A 19,299-nucleotide genomic window follows, 5' to 3' on the forward strand; every position below is an offset into this window, starting at 1 on the left:
CGCTCCAAAGTCACGCTTCGAAGACGTTACCACTCATTAGCCGGACAATTTCAGATTCGTACCATCAAAGTCGTAACACATTAGCCGGAAATTTTCAGGTTCGTACCGTCAGAACTTGATAACGAAGCTATACAAGAGAGCCCGTCAAAACACACTACACAGGCATTCGATGTTGGGGAGCGGTGTGAAAAATACAACGGTGTCAAACTGTTGAGGGAGGACAAAATACTTCAACGACAAAACAAAACGAACGGAAAGTGATGATTAATGTCGATGAATAGAAATAATTATGGACAGCGTAAGCTCCACTCTTCAATCAGTGAATATCGACGACCATCCATCAACTAGTATAGGCGGTATAAAATATATATTTTCGGCGACGGTGTTTGTCTCGCAGCACTGCTGGTCCAGGTAAGTCTCAGCAGAAGATCACTGACAGGTGCACAATGCACGATCACGCACCGTGCACCGAGCACCTCAATCACCAATCAATCGCGGCGTAACAGCTCTCACACGCGCCCAACCAGACAGTGTCTGACATCCACATTCACTCATCCATCAATCACACGCCGCGTAACAGCGCGGCTGCCGCCCGTCCGCCAATGAACGGTCTCAAATCCGTTGTCCGCCACCAGATAGTTCCGCCAGCGTTTGTTCGTCACAGTAGAAGCCCTACACAAGGCCTCGATACCCTCTCATACCTAGCATCCTCAAAGCGCAGCATTGGCACAACAGCAAACAGGTCGGGGACTGCGCCGGTCGGGGCGATTCGCCGTCCCGCCGTCGTCATTGACTCCCCATTGCACCTCCAAGACTGTCTGAACAGGCAGTGACACACTGTCACCGTGCATCACAGGACTCGCACCACTCGCACACCACACAAAATTCATCAACGGAGCACCACAATTAGGTCTTGAACCACGTCTGCGCGGCCTCTCCATTCAACGGCGAAACATCACTGTATAAATATTTCACAGAGGCAACAACAATTCGTAGGTGCCGGAGGCCATTGAGCAAGGTCCTTCAAGTCCATCGCTCATAGATAGAGAGAAAAGGGAGGAAGGCACGCATAAACGGTATACCCCACCAAGAACCGATTCCGCCGTCGAAAATGACTCAGTACTTTTAGAGAGGCGGATGTACGCCTCAGACGATGTCAAGGAACCCGACTGTTGGCAGACCTGCCGTCGGTGTCAAAGCACATGCTTGTTCGAATGTGGCCCTTCCATCAATCAGGCCAGCTCGGGTTAGGACGTCAAGCTGGTGGAGAGGTCGAGTCTAACCGCAAACTGTCGCCTTTCTTTCCTGGCGCTGCTGCGACTCCTTGCATTCTGAAGTGCCAGTCACCGCCTTTAGATGGTCAAACTGGTAGCCCGACAGACGTCCTGCCCCTCTCTTCCACACAATAGACCACTGGTAGCCAGAGGGATCGACCCCGGCCTCCCAGTCAAGCCAGGGTAGCACCGCTAGCCCCTCAGGTTCACTGAACAGTCCAGCGTGGCTGGAGAACGGCACCAGACCCCGACCGTCTCTCGCAACCCATCACGGAGACATTATATGAAACACTGTTCGGCCATCCTGGATATTACCGACCCGAACTATCGGGCACTCGGTCCCCTCAGGAAACGCCTCCATGGCGTCCGTTTGACTCTCCAGCTGTTACCGCATCTCACGCAAGTTACCAGTCACTGGCTCAGTCCAGTCCATCTCTCGCTGCCTTCAACGCACCAGTCAGGCCGCGCTACGCACAACTCAACTGCCAGGAGCATCACGTTAGTCCTGGCCCAGCATTATGCCTTACCTCGGCGGTCTCATAGGGCCCATTGCCGACTCCGGTCTGTCGTCTGGTCCACCGGACCGCGTGGTCCGGCAGACCGTGTGGTCCATCGTGGTCCACTCCCGGTTCGTTATTTGGCCCGACTTGCCAGGTGATTAGGCGCGTCGGCAAATGTGTACTTGAGCTTGAAAGCCTCGGCGACCAGCAGACTGATCTCAGAGTTTGTCCAGTTGTGGGTCGGCAGGTTCTGAAGCGTTAGCATCAGTCCCTGGCAGCGGAAAATCGAAGGAGTTACAGTTGGAACTTGCGGAGGGACCAGAAGCACAAGAACACTCCTTGAAATTGACATACGACTCAGTGTATTGCTGTCAATTGGAAATACAAGTTGCTTAACCCTATTCCTGGCGGGCTCCGCCGGGACAAGAAACTGGCGGGGGGGGCCGATTCGGCCCCCCCCCCCCCTGAGATCTCGAGAACGAAGCAAGATAGCGACAAGCGGTAAACGGCATCGGATACGCACGGCCAAGGTCTACAATTTTTACTAAGGTCATTTTCAGGTCAGGTCAAAGATGACGTCACAGGGGTCGAAAAAGTCAAAATGGCGGCGCTAGATATGGAGAGAGTTTTTCTCGAATAACTTTCGAATTAGTCAAGATAGGAACAAACTAAGGGCATCATCGTGATCCTCTCGTCAATCCGCATCGAATGATATATATGTTGACCTCGAAAGGTCAAGGTCAAAGGTTGACCTCAGGTCACGTGACCTCGAGGTCATCATGTATATCATTCGATGCGTCTTGACGAGCTGAACACAATGAGACCATCCACGCGTCTGTATCTTGTTCCTGTACGGAGTTATTGGCCAAAAACCTTTGGTGACCTTTGATGACGTCACATGACCTCACAGCTGCCCAACAGCAAAACAGACCTCAAGGTAGTGAAGATTGATCGTATATGAAGTCATGTATGGTATATGGGGCCATTCCGACCCGTTTTAGTGGTAAAAACAGGGAGTTGATTTTTCCCCCATTGACTTATAATGGGGAGGTCGCGAAATTGACCTGACCTTAGGTCACCGATATCAAAATTCCGAGATATACAAATTGCACATACTAGTACCCTAACTAAACCCTGAAGAGAAGAAATTGATCGGTCAAAAACTCTAGCTCTGGCGTGATTGCAAACTTTTCTGAGATAGGGTCACCAAACCGCCTCTGGTGACCTGACCTGAGGTCAGATCAACTCAAAATTTTCAGACATGTTGCGTAGAAGCCTTTTAGGAAAAGTCAGAAAATTTGAGCTTCCTAGCTCAACGCGTTTGGGAGAAATAGCCAAAAAACCTCAGGGGGGGGGGCTCCTGAGGCCCCCCCCCCCCGCCAGGAATAGGGTTAAAGATGTAAAGGCTTCATAATTTAAACCAAAGTCGATATAAGCTGAAACCGACCCAACCCCTTTCATTTCTCACCTGGAAATCTTTCTCCTGCATCAGTATCCGGCTCCAGTATGTGAGGAAGGCGGCGCACACGTACAGGTGGAAGCTGGCGAAGCCGTCCACCTCCGAGAGGTAGGTGTCCCACAGTCGGATGGTGCAGTGGAGCGGCAGCTCGCGCATCAGGAGGTTGTTCATCCAACGGAACGCGAACTGCAGGTAGTCGATACCGTGCCGAGCGATGTGCGCGTCCAACGGCGCTGGGGAGGGAGGGAGAGCGGGGTGGGAAGGACGTTATTGCGAAAAAAGTAGAATACTGGTGCTGCAGTTGAGTGGGCGAGTTTTAGTGAGTGATGAGTGATCCAAAAACAATACGGAATGCACCTAAATAGTGGTAGAGGACATTATGACAAACTATTCAATACCTCCAAATTTCGAATTTCTTTTTCTGTTTCCTGTTCTTCATAAAGCCACCTAACCTTACAAATCGTTTCAACTCTCGGTAAAGCTAATGAACAACACACGCATCCCATCCTCTCGATCCTCGCTCCCCACTCACCGTCTATCCGCTGGACGAGCTCCTTGAGCTGGGTCACCTTGGTCTGGATGCCCGGCTGGGCGAACGTGTAGTTGTCCTGGATGCCGTCCAGCAGCAGAGACATGGACCAGAACGAGTCGGCCTCGATCACACGCCGCTCCGGCTCCGCCAGAGAGGCCACGTCGTAACTGTCGATGTCCGTGCCTGGTAGAGGGGACAGGGTAGTAGGGATTAGAGAGGGAGGGAACAGTATCTCAAGACCTTGGGTCAGATGGGTCAGTGAAGAGAATTAACCAGTTTGTTTTGTTTTGTTGGGTTAGGCCCTTTCGGTCTGACAAGACCATTTCAGAGCCGGAAGGATAGTAGGAATTAGGGGTAGACATTGCTCTGGGCAGGCAACCTAGTGAGTCACCGGGGCTGAGACCGTCCAGAGTACAGGCCGAACAGCCCCCCAAGCACTCACTGCACCCGGCTACGAGTGTGCTCCCTTGGGAGCAGCGGTTCCGCTCCAAGGGAGCAGCCTGCATGAGATAAAGCCGCCAGTCCAGCCCGGACCGAGGGTTGCGCCGTGGAGGAGAAGGATTTTAATGTCCTGAGGATGGAAACGACGGACGGGGTTCTTTTCCCAGTTATGTGGATTGTGGGCTTGCTGTTATACTTATGTTAAATTGCCTCGAAGTGGTTAAGTGAAACAATATGGTTACATTATAGTTCAGTGAAAGTTGTGTTTGCGATTCCGGAGTGGCGTACTGTTTTGAGAAGAAAATTGCTTACAACAGAAACAACGGCGTACCAACAATATTGCCATTCAGAAAGCGTTTCCAGACTTCTTCGACTCAGTTATTTCCCTTTCATGTGCACACTAACTCGAGCCCTGCAGCCCCTGACCACAAAAAAACTTACCGGGTGGCAGCACCTCCTGCAGGAAGACGATAAAGTAGGGCGTCACCAAGTCGTTGACCCCCTGCACGTAGCCCGAGGCCGGGTGCCGGATGGCCCAGATGTAGAGCACGCGCTCAAACATCTCCTGCACGCAGTGCTGCTGGAAAAGCGGGATCAGCGGAGACATGCGCGGGATGTCGATGTGAATCTGCGGACAGAAATGGTTACAGAGGTCAGGTCAGGTCACGGCATGACAGCGGTTACACAAGCTGGAACGCTGATTCATAAAGAAAAACAATTAATAAAACCATGGAACTAGCCCTAGGAATCACACCTTGTCTTTTATAGTAGGTACACTATTCATAAATTGGGCGTGGACTTCACGCGCAAGTAAATCAAGGTGGAGCAAGCTGACATATTCAAGACAAAGTTCACGCAAACATATGTCTGCTTAAGTCCATACTCGACCTCCATTTTTATGCCTCACTAAAAAGAACTACCCTCCAGGTACCATAACTATTATCCAGCCTCACCTGTCGGTACGTATCCTGGTGAATATCATCGTGCCGTGTGTCATAGTACTGCTGCACGAAGCTCCAGTACTCGTCCCGCTTTCGGCAGAGCGTGGGCTCGCGACGCTCTCGGGGCAGCGGCAGGTAGCCGGAGAGGAGGCGCCAGGCGACGGCCCGCACGGGGGACGGCACGCCGCCCCAGCAGAGGGCGCGCAGCTCGTCCAGGGTGGTAGCGCCACCGTCGATGGCCGCCTGAACCTTGGCCAATCGCGCCGCCTCCCGGTCCAGGCCTGGAACAGGTGCGAGCAGGGGCAGAGCTGAGATTAGCGGCTGGCTTCATTGGAGTATTAAGGATTTCCGACACACTACTAAATATTGCTTTCGGCGTTTCTATGCTCATACATCAGCACAATCATAAAAATACTGATGATAAGGGAGGGGTTGAGCTGGAAAGGCAAAGTACTATCCCAGCTTTATCGTGACATTTGTGTCGCTGATCAGGGAAGGTCCAAATAAATAATGGAGCTGTTTAGTTGCACCCAGGCAGATCGAGCCAGCTCAGAGCCGATCACTCTCAGCCTCCCACCCACCTGCGTTGGCCTTATCCTGCAGGTATCTGACGGGCGGGTGTCGGAGCACGGAGCCGGGCCGCAGCGGCTGAGGGTGACCCGGCATCCGGGGGCAGCTGGTAGGGTTCATCAGGCCGCCCGTCGGGGGGCTGCCGGACGCCGCCGCCGCCTGAGGTCCTGCGCGGAGAGGTGACCATCAGACAATAGAATCGAGACGCTTGATGTTTGATTTAGAAACAGGAAGTAGGGGAGAGTCGAGTGCCAGACAATATGCGCCCATAGAACGTTAGCGATAAGCAAACGCTGTCGCAGTTCCAGCACGACAAAAGACAGGACTAAAAAGACTCAACACGGCAGCTACCGCAGCAGGGCAGTGCCGATAGTTCAGCAACGCCGCTGTGCCGGCAAAGGAAAAAGAGGGATGACGTGAGCGAATGAGGCATGACCACAGCGATACGCTTGCACTACGACATACTTACTCAGCAAACTATACAAAAGGAAAACAGGTGCACTTGACCCGAAACGGAATGGAGTGAACTGTCAAAATCACGGAAAACGGAAACAAACCAAAAACGGAGAGCAAGCCAACGCCACGAGAAATCAGGCACGGACTACTGAGGGCAGAGCGTCGTGGCCAGGAGAATAACTCACTATGGACAAAGAACCCTTTATCACAAAGTCTGCTGGTCAGATGACAGTTAGTCAGCCCCAAACAGTTAACATCCTGGAAGCATGCATCCGGGCCCGCAGATAACGTATTAGTCATACTGGTAGCAGCGCATGCTTATGCGACTGGAGTAAGTCACCAGACACATGGCATCGGCCCCTGCACGAGGGTCAACAGTCAATACTGCTAATGGAAGCTTATAATAAAAATTCGCACTTTATTTCAAGACAGTCTTTGCAATCACATTCATAGAGTTGGTTTAGAATGGGAAGCTGGCACGCAGCTAGCACACACTGCACTCTGAGACCAGGACCCAACGCGCTTAGGAATAGGCAAGCCACCCTCCGTATAACCCTTCAGTCTGCACCTACACCACCCTCCCCCATTTTCTGACCACTCAGGATCACGAAGGGCCCGCTCTGTTTAATTCACAGCACGGTCTAACCCACCGCACGGAACCAGTCTGGTACCGGCCCGGTAGATCCAATAGACCGGCCGACCTGTCAATATTCGACCGACCACCCAGCAAACAGACGACAAACGCCGCGGGGCACAGGGCAAACACCTGGGTGCCGCGCGGCCGGGAGGTACTGGACAAACACTGGGCTGCAGCCAGTGCAGCGGACCGACGACGGAGGGAAAGGAGAGTGACCGTACTGACTGGGTGCATTCTGTGGCGATAGTGGGATACTAAAACTAAAGAAACAGGTTAAAACGATTGATTCAAATGTTTTCTAAAGCTGTACTGTTTACCGACCATACAAATAAAAATGTTTAAGAATTACGATTACCATGCATTCCCTGAATCATACTCCCACTAGTCTGATTAACGCAATACAAGCACTCTCATTCCCATCCAAACAGACGAATATAGCTCACCTTAAAACATATTTCGAAGACGAAAAGCGCATGCGTCGCGGTACTCACGTTGCGCTGCCAGCCGAATCATGGCCTCCGCCTTCCCCGCCTGGGAGACCTCCGTCTTGCAGGGCCGGCTGACCACCGGCGCGGGCGCGGACGACTCGCTGAAACCACGCAGACAGCCCCGATAGAACATTTCCGACTCTACAGTTGTCTCACGCACAGTGCGCCGCTAGTTCAGGACACCCGAGCGCTAAGTTTGGGTGATTTTCGGTCCAGTCATTTCCACATGTAGCTACTCGTGATGATCGTTGATTCACGAAGGCATGAGAGCGAAGTTACTATCGCACGTTCAGCACGTACAGACCATTTCTCCGTCGCCAGCTTCCGCAATGGAATTGATTCTGTCAGCACGGAGCTCGCTCGCCGCCGCCCGTTCCTCTGAGATTTAATACGCTGTTTACTACGGTGCACGGTTCGTTTCGCCACTACCGAATTCCCCCGGGTCAAAACGCGGCTCCAGCGGAGCGTCGAAACCACTCAGCTCTCACAAACAGTACGCCCACGGGGCAGGTAGGCGACTGGCTCAGTACGGCCGGTACGTCACAGTGCAGCGGCTGTGGCCGGCACAGCTGTGCGATCGCACCGATAGAGCCGACAATCCGGCCGCGTGCAGGACCCTAATCACCGCTCCCACCGCCCACCGGCACGCCTCAGAAATGCCTACCGCCCCACCGTCCGACCCAGCACCGCCGCCTTCGGGACATCACTGACTGAGATACCGCACCGTTCCCGAACTCGAGACACCACAGGTGACTGTCACTACCACTGACGTTCACTGTCACAATGACTGACGGGTACTGTCTTAGTGATGACCGTCACTGCCACACATACACCGACCTCCGCTGTTTCAAGCTACAACCACACTTGCCACCACTGTCACAGACTCTCCACGACACACCGTCCCTGTCACAGTCCCTGACGGACAGACACAATCCCACAGACGCACAGTGGCAGATAGACCGACGGACCTTCTTCGAACCCTGCGTGCCACGGTTCCACCGGCGGCCACAGCCGTCCCGAGCCGCAAGGGACCGCAGCTCGTGGTGGCTGGCTCGTGGAGGCACAGCTGCCGATGGGCAGCTGTGCCTGCCCATCGGCCTCGCCCCTCTCCTCCCCACTGACCCCACACATACCGGCCGCTACCGTTCAAGGTCAGGTGCTTCTCGTGGCAATCAGACGTCAATTGTCACCGCGAGAAGTTATGTGAATGTTTCGTAGAGGTAGAGGGAGAATCAAGAGTGTGGTAAAAGAATCGATATCCGGTAGTCTGGGGATGTTGTGGCCTGAATAAACAAACCACAAAAACTCGTAGGTACGTGCAAGCGAGAGAGTCGAGCTACTTATCCTCGCAAACACAACACGCGTGGTAGTAACAAGTTATACGTGATCCATAGTATGAGGTTTGTACGGCAGACATGGATCAACAACACAGCCAACCACGGACATTGTTAACACCGTTCGCCAATCATTGTCAATGCCATACGTCAATGCCAAATCGTGCAGACTGTCATGCTATACCGCCCAGATGCATTTAACGTATCCGCCAAACATATCATCTCACCCAGCTACACTACAAGTGCTGACAAGCTACCTAATAAAACCCCATCGACTTTTCCTCCCCATCCCAACATCCACATTCCACACATATCTCCACATCCCCAGTGCGACCCGTCGCCGCTCAGCCCACCTGTTGGATTCCGGCCGATCGGTAGTCTTTTCCCGCTCATCGCTATGCTCCTGCGTGCCGCTACCGCTGCCGCTGGGCCGCTGATCGCTCCGCGGTCGGCCGCCGCCGGCCGACCGGTGGGACTGGATCACATTGAGCGCCGTGGAGTGCGCCAGGTTCTCCGATATCCGCACGTCTGGAACCCACAGAGAACGTGTGGTCAGAGAGGTTAAGTGGGCGGGCGATACAGTTCAAAAGGTCAAACGGTGCGGTTGAGAAAGGTTTAACGATCGTAAACGTTAGTGACCAGAGATGGCCCATTCGCAGACCCAGTCATGCAAACGTTCGTAGTAAAATGGAACCCTCAAGTCACAAATCTCATTATCTGGGGCTATACAACTTGCAATATGACGTCCCTGATGTGGGTATAACATAATGAGCATGATGAGCTGAAAAGACCATATCGAGGCTCAATTTCATGTGGAGACGATATCCGCGTGATTTGATTGTGTCCACTGCAACAATATGCATATCCTAACTGCTAATTGAAAGTAAACATCAATACATTTCCTATGTATGAATGATTCAGTCTCACAAGAGAGGAAAACACCTTTCAGATATAACATTTCCTCTAACAGAGCCAACTTCCACTCCTGTCTTCCGGTACAAAAACTCCCCCAGCCAGGTCACGCCCGATCCGTCTCATTCATTCTCTGTGGGCACCAGCTCAGCGGGTGATCCCGGAACCCGAATGACCTTCCCGATCATCGGATCGTGCCCTGGTCGGCCCAGCCACCGGCTCTACGCCGTGACCGATTCCCATCACGTACGGCAGAGCCATCCAGGCCAGTGCATTATCCGCGCCCCGGTATGTCTGCTGGCGCTGCTGTTTGTACGATGACCCCTGGGATGATAGCAGGCTCATGGGAGGACGGTCTGCCAGTGTTAGGAGCTAAGGAGCGCGATAGAATACTACCACACCCTGGCGGCTACGAGAGAAGGGCACCAGCTGGTAGTGGTTGTGTTAAACTGGTGGCAATATCGCCGCGGAGGCTGGTCACGTTTGTCTCCCGCTGTCAGTCCGCCGACACGGTCTCACAGTAGATAACCGCAGCCGACAGTGTCAGACAGTGGCCCACAGTGGCCGCCGCGGACGGGTGGGTCGGGTCGATAGGGCGCCTGTCACTGGGCGGGCGCAGCTCGACACCGGTCTCACCACACCAAGGAGATGCCTGGCGGCGTTTACAGCCTCTCCAGACGGGAGAGAGGAGGGGAGGGGCAGAGGGGCGAGACGGGAGGAAGCACGTCGATCCCGCAGCTCAGGTTCCGGTCTCAGACTTTCCGAGCGAAATCCAGCGGCTCGTAATGAAACCGAGCGTGCTGGGAGGCAGAGAACGCGGACAAAGGCACGAACAGAACACTTTGGATAGGTAATAGCAAATGCTTTGGGGGTTACTGAGCTCGCGAGCAAGCAATGTAGAGTGGCTTTGTAATACCAGAACCGTTTTCGTACAACAATGCAAGGAAAAAATGTCATGACTTAGTATGACATGCCTAAAACGAAAGAATGTCACACTAACTACTGGAATAATGGTCCCCCGTTTTGCATCCAATTCACTTACGTAACACCAGAAGGAACCTAAGGCTTCACGAGGTCAAGATCAACGTCAGCTAGCCCTTCTTACACTCGGATATAATGATAAGTGACAGCGAGATGGAAAATGCGTTCAACCTTAAATCAAGGCGCCACTCCAGTTCCTACAAACCAACAAGAGAAAACACGCCGTCAGAGTTTCGTTGCCATAATCCGTGGGAATGCTGCAGCTCCGCTGATCTTCCGTTCAGTCGGAACACTTTGGTTTGAACGATTTGTGTCGAAAAACGATTTCTGGAAAAAGTGACACTGAGCCTAGTTCTCAGTAGGTTTGCGCTGCTATTTCAATGTGCTGTTGAAAAAGGTAATTGCAGTGGAAATGAGAAATATACTATGCAGCAACAAGATGATACGCTTAGCATTCAGCACAAGCAGTATTAAATTAAAATTCCAGCTTTACACACCAACACTCGGAAAAGCCTGCAAACGGCAGCAGTTAAATGAGGGCCTTCCATTCTGGCCGTCTCCAGAGACATATTGCAGCTGATGGTGGCCATAAACCCCACATTCAGCCGGGCCTCCAATATAGCTCCGTCTGTGTAATTTACTCGGACGACCCAGAGTTCGGCAAAGACGCCCCATGGGACACCTAATCCAGAGGCAGTCGCTCCAGTTAATTAGCGTCCCCTGAGAGAGCTCCACCGTGGCCTGCCAGTTTACATACAATACACATGCGAGAGTGACCGAACGTACATACAGACAGCGACTGGCTGGCGAACTCGACAGGAAAACTGATACCGTTTATTGGCAGTCACCAGACCAAGACTGCCGAACAGGCGGCGCAGCTGATAACTTGAGGCGGAAGTGTCGACTAGGGCGATTATATGGACGGGTTTCGTGCTAAAGAATAAAACAGCACAGAAGTAAATTGAAAATCAGGGTTCATCACCTTCATCAACTGTAAAGGGTTATGCTTACTCGCATACTAGTCTCATTCATTCACAAGGAAATGTCGGCAACGCGCTGCCAGTCACATGAAATACAACGCCAAGAATGACGCCTTTGTGAAAATATGCTATATCGTGGCATTCCAGCACAAGTCAAGCCACCTTACACAGCATAAAGCCCTTATTACATCACACCACCTGAATTCGTGGAAAAATATGGTTCTGGAGCACCAGTGAAGGCACACCACTCCAGTACCGCATTTACCAACACTACCCCTACACTTAAGTTCCCCATTCCCGGTCGGCTCAGCAGAGAGCACGCCACTCGAATCAGCCACCAAATCTCTATCTGCCGCGGCGGCGGCTGGCGCTTTGTCCGCTTTACCTGGAGCCCCAGCAGACTGGGTGCTAATCCCGTGTCGAACCAGTCCGGCTCAACTGAGATAGCTCTGGGCCGCGCGGCCGGTCGGCACTGCCTGACGCCCGCTCGTACACCAGCCCAGTGAGAACCAGGGCACCGCAATGCCACTCAGCCGCAGAGACGGTGCAATAACCGAATCGCGGAAATGCCGCGATCTGTCTCAGCGATGGGTTTGGAACATGCAACGCAGACGGATTTCAGGGGCCAGCGTACTCACTGTAAGCTGCTTTGTTGGTATTATGCAATCTCATGGCAAATAGTTCTCATAGTTTACGCACGGAACTTGACTTTTATCTATTCGATTTACCAAATGTTGTGCATTATACCCGATTGCTTGATGCACATCCAGTGGTATGTTAAGGGTCGAATTATTGTCGATGTCTTCATTCATCGAGCATACAGGCGCCAACCATCAGACGTTATCAACAATGCAAAGTGGGTCGTAGCGCCCGTGGTTCAACAAGTTTAATGGCACATTACAGTACCTAATAAAGTACAATAAGATACACCAGTAAAGCCTCTAGGGGCGATATAGCAAAACCATGGCCGCGGTTATCGATAGAAGCAGATCTTGAGTAAACAGCCAATACCGTCGATGCATCGGTATACAACTATGCATTATCTTGAAGTTTGCCGTGCGATCAACATGCATAATTGATCTGGATTATGCACTATGAGATGACATTTTGATGGTTATGTGTTCTCATCTGTAGTTGTTTGGGCTTTACGAGCGCGTCGACTGCGAGGTTATCTGTGCAAGTATGCTCCTCTAGGAAATTAAATGTTAAACAAAAATAATAAAAGTACAATAACTAGTTGTGTTTTACATATGGCATTGTAAAAGCAATACCATAGATGGCAATCATAGGTCAACGTTTATTATTGAAGACTGTATATCGCAACTTTTTGGACAAAAGTCACGCCACAGCGTAACGAAAATCGTAGCAGCGCAATAAAAATAAATCTTCAGTATAGCTTTTCCACAGAGCTTCTTATTTCGGACAAGACAAACTGTTTATCCAAGAGCGAACATAAACATATGCAGTGTCTACATTTTGCCGGATTAGTTCAACAATATCCGGTGTCGTAAAAAATAGTGGATAACTTGCACATCGTCGTCTCTTTTCTCTTACGTCAGAAATCCCATGCTAATGCTGATGTTTAGGCTTTGAGAGAGCCCCGAATGTGCTGGTCATCACCACCAATTGTGATGCGCTAGATGACAGATCCAGGGCCCAATCTTACCAATGCCGTGAATAGGATTTGTCAGCACTGGCCGGAGTTTACGGCACTGATATCAAAGATGTCCTTTTTATTTACCTCCAGGTAATCTTGTCCAAGGATTTTGATAGCGTGAATGATTATGATTTATGAATGTCGCCAGAACGCATGAATGTCGCCAGAACGGGTACTGAACATCAAAACACAATGGCTCGCCAAGCTAAATTGGCCGACCTGATACATTGCCACTCACATCAGTCGTTTCATTTGCCTCAGCAAGAGTGCGGCCTCACCTTTCTGTATTTTTCCGGAGATGATGCAGAACTCGTCGTCGCCATCGTCCCAGGCGTCCTCGACCGACTGCTGGAACTCGTGGAAGTTGGCCCCTCCCGAGGCCTCTGCCGGCGCGTGGCGCGGGCTGGGCCTGGTGGTGGGGCGAGTGGTGGGGATCCAGTCACGCATTGCGGGAGACGACCGAGACTACCAGCGATGACGGTCTACAGAGACAGTGACAGCAGAATGAGGAGGGTAGTGGCTAAGGTATTGAAACAACTTTATAGCCTTTTTGAAGTAAAAGAATATCAAAATGCCTGATAAATGGAATAAATGCTACCAGCAAAGCTACAGCCACTTGTGCAATGTTACAATGTTAACTAGAAGGAACCATTACAAAAGTAGGCAATTAACGAAAAGTTGCAATGTATACAATAACTAAGGACTGAGTGAGAAATGAACACAAGAAAGTGTTGAACTATTCATGAAAAAAGAACCAGCAGTTTATGGCATACCAAAATTACAATAAAGCACTGGCACTTCAACAAAACAACAGCACTGGCACATCTGCACAACTGCTAGTAACATGTGCATCATAACCAAGGTGAAAAAGGAGGCATTTATAGATGTCTAACTAACCATTTCACTTGCATTCAACTATGAAATGATTCACATAGACAACATTTATATCAGACATGTGCATGGATCCGAGTGATGGATCTATGATCTCAGTGGATCTCGAAGCAAAGTACAGGTTGGGATCTATGATCCCACCGGATCCGGCTTGAAAAATACATCTTGGATCTATGATCTCATATGATCTGACGATAAATTAAAAACATGGATCTATGATCTGAGTGGATCCCACCATGTACCACATTTAAAACCATGTTTTAAGGGTTTCTATGCCAATAAGTGACACAAAACTATGGAATATGACGTGCGATCACATAAAATCACTAAAACAGAACGTTTCTGAGTTGAAACAGGTGCTTTTTTGGGATATATGTGTTGACAAAAAAAATAAGTGAGGATCTATGATCTCACTGGATCTCAAGCAAAAAATGAGACTCGGATCTGTGATCCCTACGGATCTCTCAATAAATTACAGAGATGGATCTATGATCCCGTCGGATCCGAGATCAGGATCTGTGGGATCAGATCCCAGATCCATTTTCTCGGATCCATGCGCATGTCTGATTTATATAGCCTTTGACAAGCTGGGAAGCAATGTTCATATCAGCAGCCATACTTCAAATAGCAATGCCTTAGCATGTAAGAAAAGCATTGCTTTCTATGAAGATGACATTCATGTACATGCTAGGATTGGTAACTTACTGAGGAGACCAGTCTGATGTAATTGGAGGGTGCTGAGCTCCATAAACAGACTTCATACTAAATGCAGCATGTGGTAGGTGGATTTGATCAGTTAGCATAAAGTAAAAAGAACCACAAATTATGCATTGCCTGTCTATACATTTCTAGTAAATAATAGTTGGCTTGCTTATAGGTCAAACACATGCTGACCAAATGGCATGATAATACTTGTTATTTTGTAAAAGTGGATATACATATATGTAATATATTTGCTGGTTTGCATCTGTGCATTTAAAAATACAGCTAGGTATTTATCCATGTCTGATGTCATAGGCGCATTGCCGTGAAATTTTGCCACCGCGTCCAGCGTAATTCTATTTGCTGCAATTTTGCCACACTGGTGGATGGATGCTTTTCAGGGCAAACAGACAATTTTATAAATTTCAGTGCAAGACAATAAGATCTAGCCTCAGTCGGTGACACACCAGGGAAATAAGCTAAAATTAGAGCGCTCTATTTATTGCTCCCGCTACTTCACCGTCTCCCATAGGGTCCTGTGTTGAGCTGGTGTCGAGGCTCTAAAAATGACGCCGATTTTTGCACCCTTCTCACGAAAACCGCTCGGACCGCCTGGAAACCAATTGTTCCGCTCTAAAAATTTCATGATCGACGGGAAAATGAATGAGGAAAAGATTGGTCCTGAAATAATTCTGAACTCCCTGTAGAACATATCGAAATATGGCTGCAAACTAGGAGCATGTCAAAATCGACAAAACAATACAAATAAACTTACCGGGATTTTTTTATTTTCCATGCATCTGTGTATGAAATCAGTCGGTTTTTCGGAAAGATCATCTTCTGTTTAATAAATAATTCCACAATTGCAATCGAGAAAAAAAAACATTTCCGCTGTGACAGCAGTTTTGGCATTGTGCCAGTATTGTGGCGTGCGCGGTGCTGCGTGGTCGTCGGGACGGAGTTGTGAGTATTTTCGGTGTTTTAAATGGTTGATGGCCATTTGAACCAGCTTCATATTATTTCCTACCAATTTTTGCATCAAATTATTGCTTTGAAAGACCATTGAAACCCCTAATCTCTTCATGAAACACGATCATATTCATCGTCGACGAAAATGGCGCGGGACTCCATGTGCATTCCGATCGAAATAAATCGTAAATTAAATAATATTCGATGATAAGTATCATATTCTAGTGACACATTTTTATAAAATAAGGCATAAACTTTGCAAGGAAGTCAACATTGGATGATTGGATTCTTATTTTGCTCACATATCCTTGTAGTAGTCAAATGGCTCAATTGTTAGATAGATGGAAGTATATGTTTTGGCTTGATGTTTGCTGTGAAACCACCCAGCCACTTGCTGGTTGAGTGGTTTTCTGATAATTACCTGATAATCATTTCTCCTTTTCCTTAAAAGAAACTAAAATTCCTTTCAAAGTAATCCATTTTAAGGAAAGGCGGCTTGCTCATTGGCATTTCATGTTCTTGTTTTGTTATTGCTGGCAGTATTTTGATACAATAATGCAATATGAATTTTTTGCAATAATAAAACCTAAGACAAACTTAGTTAATGCGTCAATCAAACACCCAACAGGAAGATTGTGTGTCCTTGTGACGTGAAGTAGAATATTCTATGAATGTGTTATATAGAATATGCCAAATATTAAATTAATTATTATTTGATACTGATAGCTGAGCAGGTGAATTATGCCACAATATGATTTCATTTTCTGGTTTTGAAATAGCCGGCAGTATCTTACTTCAACAAATGTAATATACATGGAATACATGTTGTTATGTTACCCATGTTAAAAGTTTAATAACAGCCAACAGAAGGAGCTGTTTCAGCAGATAATGTTTGTACCTTATGCATTACCTTTCTTTTCTGCAGGACCATGCTTCCGCTGGGTGGTCGACATTTGCCTCCTGAAGAAGTTGAGCAACATGAAGACCACCAGATGAGGTGTCTGCAGTTCATGTGGAACTCTGCAGACTACAAGTGTTATGCCAACCACAACCAAAGTGCTGTGATCATGGAGGCATGAACCTCATGACAACACTTCAGATTTGCAGTTGAACCAAAGTGTGATTCAAACCACCTGTGGCATCTCACTCAATGTGTGAAGCTGTGAACAGTGTGATTATTGTGCAGTGTTCAGCTGCAACTAAGACATTTATTAGTGACTTGTTTTGCAATTAGCCACCAAAAGCATTTTTTGGGCTGGCTGCTGTAATTTGTTGTGCACTGCGCAATAGTGGTAGTGTTTTGTCACTTGTCAAGTTGTCAGTTGTGCATGTTGCATGTTTCTCTTCCCTCGGCCCTCATTATCAGTTAAGTGGTGAATTGGCATCACTCAGTCTCCCCAGATCTCCATTGACTGTCTGTCAACCACCTAACTTGAGATGGTATTTGCTAATAGTGTCAGAAAAGAAGTGATTGTAGACATTTTTAGGAGTATGAGCTCCGTTTCATGCGTGTTCCAGTGGTCATTTTGTCACATGTCCCATAGTGTAATAAATGGAAACTGTTGTTCCCTTTTGAAGGTACTCGCGGATGCAGAAAGCGTTGGGCCTAATTATTAAACGCACCCTCCTATCAGCGACGCACGAAATCGACAAATATCATCCTTTTTAGAACAGGAAGAAACGAAAACTTCTGAACATAGCTGTACCTACAACAGTGCATAAGGAATTGAAATCCTGGGAGTTTTTGAAATTCGGAGAAACTCCAGTTGTCGACAGGTATGCCCCCTTGCACGTCAAAGACCGCCTAAAAAACAAACGTCTACAAATGAAGGCAGTATTCGTATGTTCGTTGTAATTGCAGCAGCCTAGCAACATGTATTGCGGTCCGATGGCGAATTACACTCGTGCTCAAAAACTATGCCGGTAACTGCCAATGCACTTAGGTCATAGGTGAGGAGAGAAAGGGTTATGTCATATATCAACATCATAGAAATGGCTTCATCTGAGCTGTGCCTATTGTACGTAAGTCAACCAATCTATGCATTTCGTTTCTTGCAATCTACTCATGCTTTCACTCCAGCTTCAGAGTAATCATCCCATATTGTACGTCTTAAGATATTGATTTCTATGGCGGTTTGCAATTACTAGCCACGTCTCACCTCAGTTTGGTGGCCCCGCATCGGCCCACTCGGCCGCTCTAAAATTGACTTACGGAGGAGGATGGTGGCTTTTATTTTAGCTTCTCCGCCGACTGCGGGGAGCGCCGTCGCCGAGGTAGGAGCAATAATTAGCTTATGTTTGGGACTAATTTCCACGCTTAATTAACATTTTAATGTTATTTTAATTAATTCATGTTAATCTTTGACGCATTCTCTTTCTATTGATACCATCCACCGGTCTGAGAATTACTGCCTTGCTGCGTAAGGGCCGATAAAAGATCGCGCTTTTAGGGGTATCTCTTCAACATGGGGCAGGAGCAATAAATAGAGCGCTCTAATTTTAGCTTATTTCCCTGGTATGTCACCAACTGGCCTTGGCTAATTTCAATCACTACGTAGGTAAATTACATACCAATCATACACCTGAGACAATGCAATGACTGACCGATACCTACATTTAATCATGTTCATCTGAGGCTACCGACCCAATGAAGGCATTTTTTATTCTTTAGAAATCTTACTTTTTTGAAAAAAGTTTCAAAATAATTAATAAATATGGTGAAGTTCAATTACAATTTGAATTAAATGTCAATGTTCATGCACGGTAAAACATACCTTCCAGGTACAGTTTTTGTGTTTTTCTTCCAAAAAGCACTTCTGCTGTCCCTTGCAGAAGTTTCGCCAGTTGCTTGCATTATCTTGATCAGAAATTCATTAAAATCACACAATTATGACCTATCCACACCTCCCACCACTCTCTCTCGTTCGCAAAATAACACAAGCCGCGAGACAAATGTGGCTCATAACAACATTCCCCTTAGAATGCTAAAAAGCTGCACAAAATCGGACCGATGACGTCAAGCCAATAGGACGTCAGTTACAGACTGATGGGCCGCAGCCGCAACTTGGCCGCAACCCCCCCCCCCCCCCGCCCTTAGTTTGCTAGATTTGAAAGTTATTTCCAATACTCTAGTTGATATCTTAAGCAAGTCGAGAGGCACACATCTTTTTCAGAACGATTGATCCCAAAGAGTTACTTAAGTTCACATTGGGCTGGGGCACCAAAAGTAAAGGGCAGCGGCGTGGCCAGAGGGTAGCGCGGGAGGGCACATGCCCTCCCGTTTGGGTCCAAATGGCTGAAAACGCCTTTATGAGCTCTTAACCCCCCCCCCCCCCCAATGACGTCTGAAGGTTCGCCCTGTCAGGCCCCATTTTCGCTTCGCTATGGGCCAATGCATGACCAAGAGCGTCAATGACCTCTAGCGACATTACAATTGAACCGGCCTACAATGAACGCAACGCTTTTATTGTGCTCTTTGAAGACCTTTCTGCACCCGCCTCCTGCTTGTCGTCGCGAGGCGCAACCCAGGAGCCGAGTGGGAAAACGCCGGACGCCCCTCCTCCCGCGCTCCAGGC

General features: G+C 48.7%; 1 protein-coding gene across 2 annotated transcripts; it reads right to left on the reverse strand.

Moving 5' to 3' along the window:
• Window positions 1-348: 348 nt before the first annotated feature.
• LOC122370434 (TBC1 domain family member 22B-like) lies at window positions 349-18,818 on the reverse strand. Of its 2 annotated transcripts, none has more exons than XM_043346060.1 (10): window positions 18,499-18,818; window positions 13,441-13,571; window positions 8,986-9,160; window positions 7,302-7,399; window positions 5,729-5,884; window positions 5,160-5,428; window positions 4,648-4,834; window positions 3,766-3,948; window positions 3,243-3,466; window positions 349-2,045 (listed from the first exon to the last, which is right to left on the reverse strand). In XM_043346060.1, the coding sequence occupies exons 1-10, from the start codon at window positions 18,576-18,578 to the stop codon at window positions 1,908-1,910; spliced, it is 1,641 nt and encodes a 546-aa protein (XP_043201995.1). In that variant the 5' UTR covers window positions 18,579-18,818; the 3' UTR covers window positions 349-1,907. The 2 variants fall into 2 exon arrangements, with proteins under 2 accessions (XP_043201995.1, XP_043201996.1); XM_043346061.1 differs by lacking the exon at window positions 18,499-18,818 and adding an exon at window positions 14,759-15,223.
• Window positions 18,819-19,299: the final 481 nt, after the last annotated feature.

Source organism: Amphibalanus amphitrite, unplaced genomic scaffold (assembly GCF_019059575.1).
Source record: "Amphibalanus amphitrite isolate SeventyFive unplaced genomic scaffold, NRLGWU_Aamphi_draft 001131F_arrow, whole genome shotgun sequence".
Taxonomy (NCBI): Eukaryota; Metazoa; Arthropoda; class Thecostraca; order Balanomorpha; family Balanidae; genus Amphibalanus; species Amphibalanus amphitrite.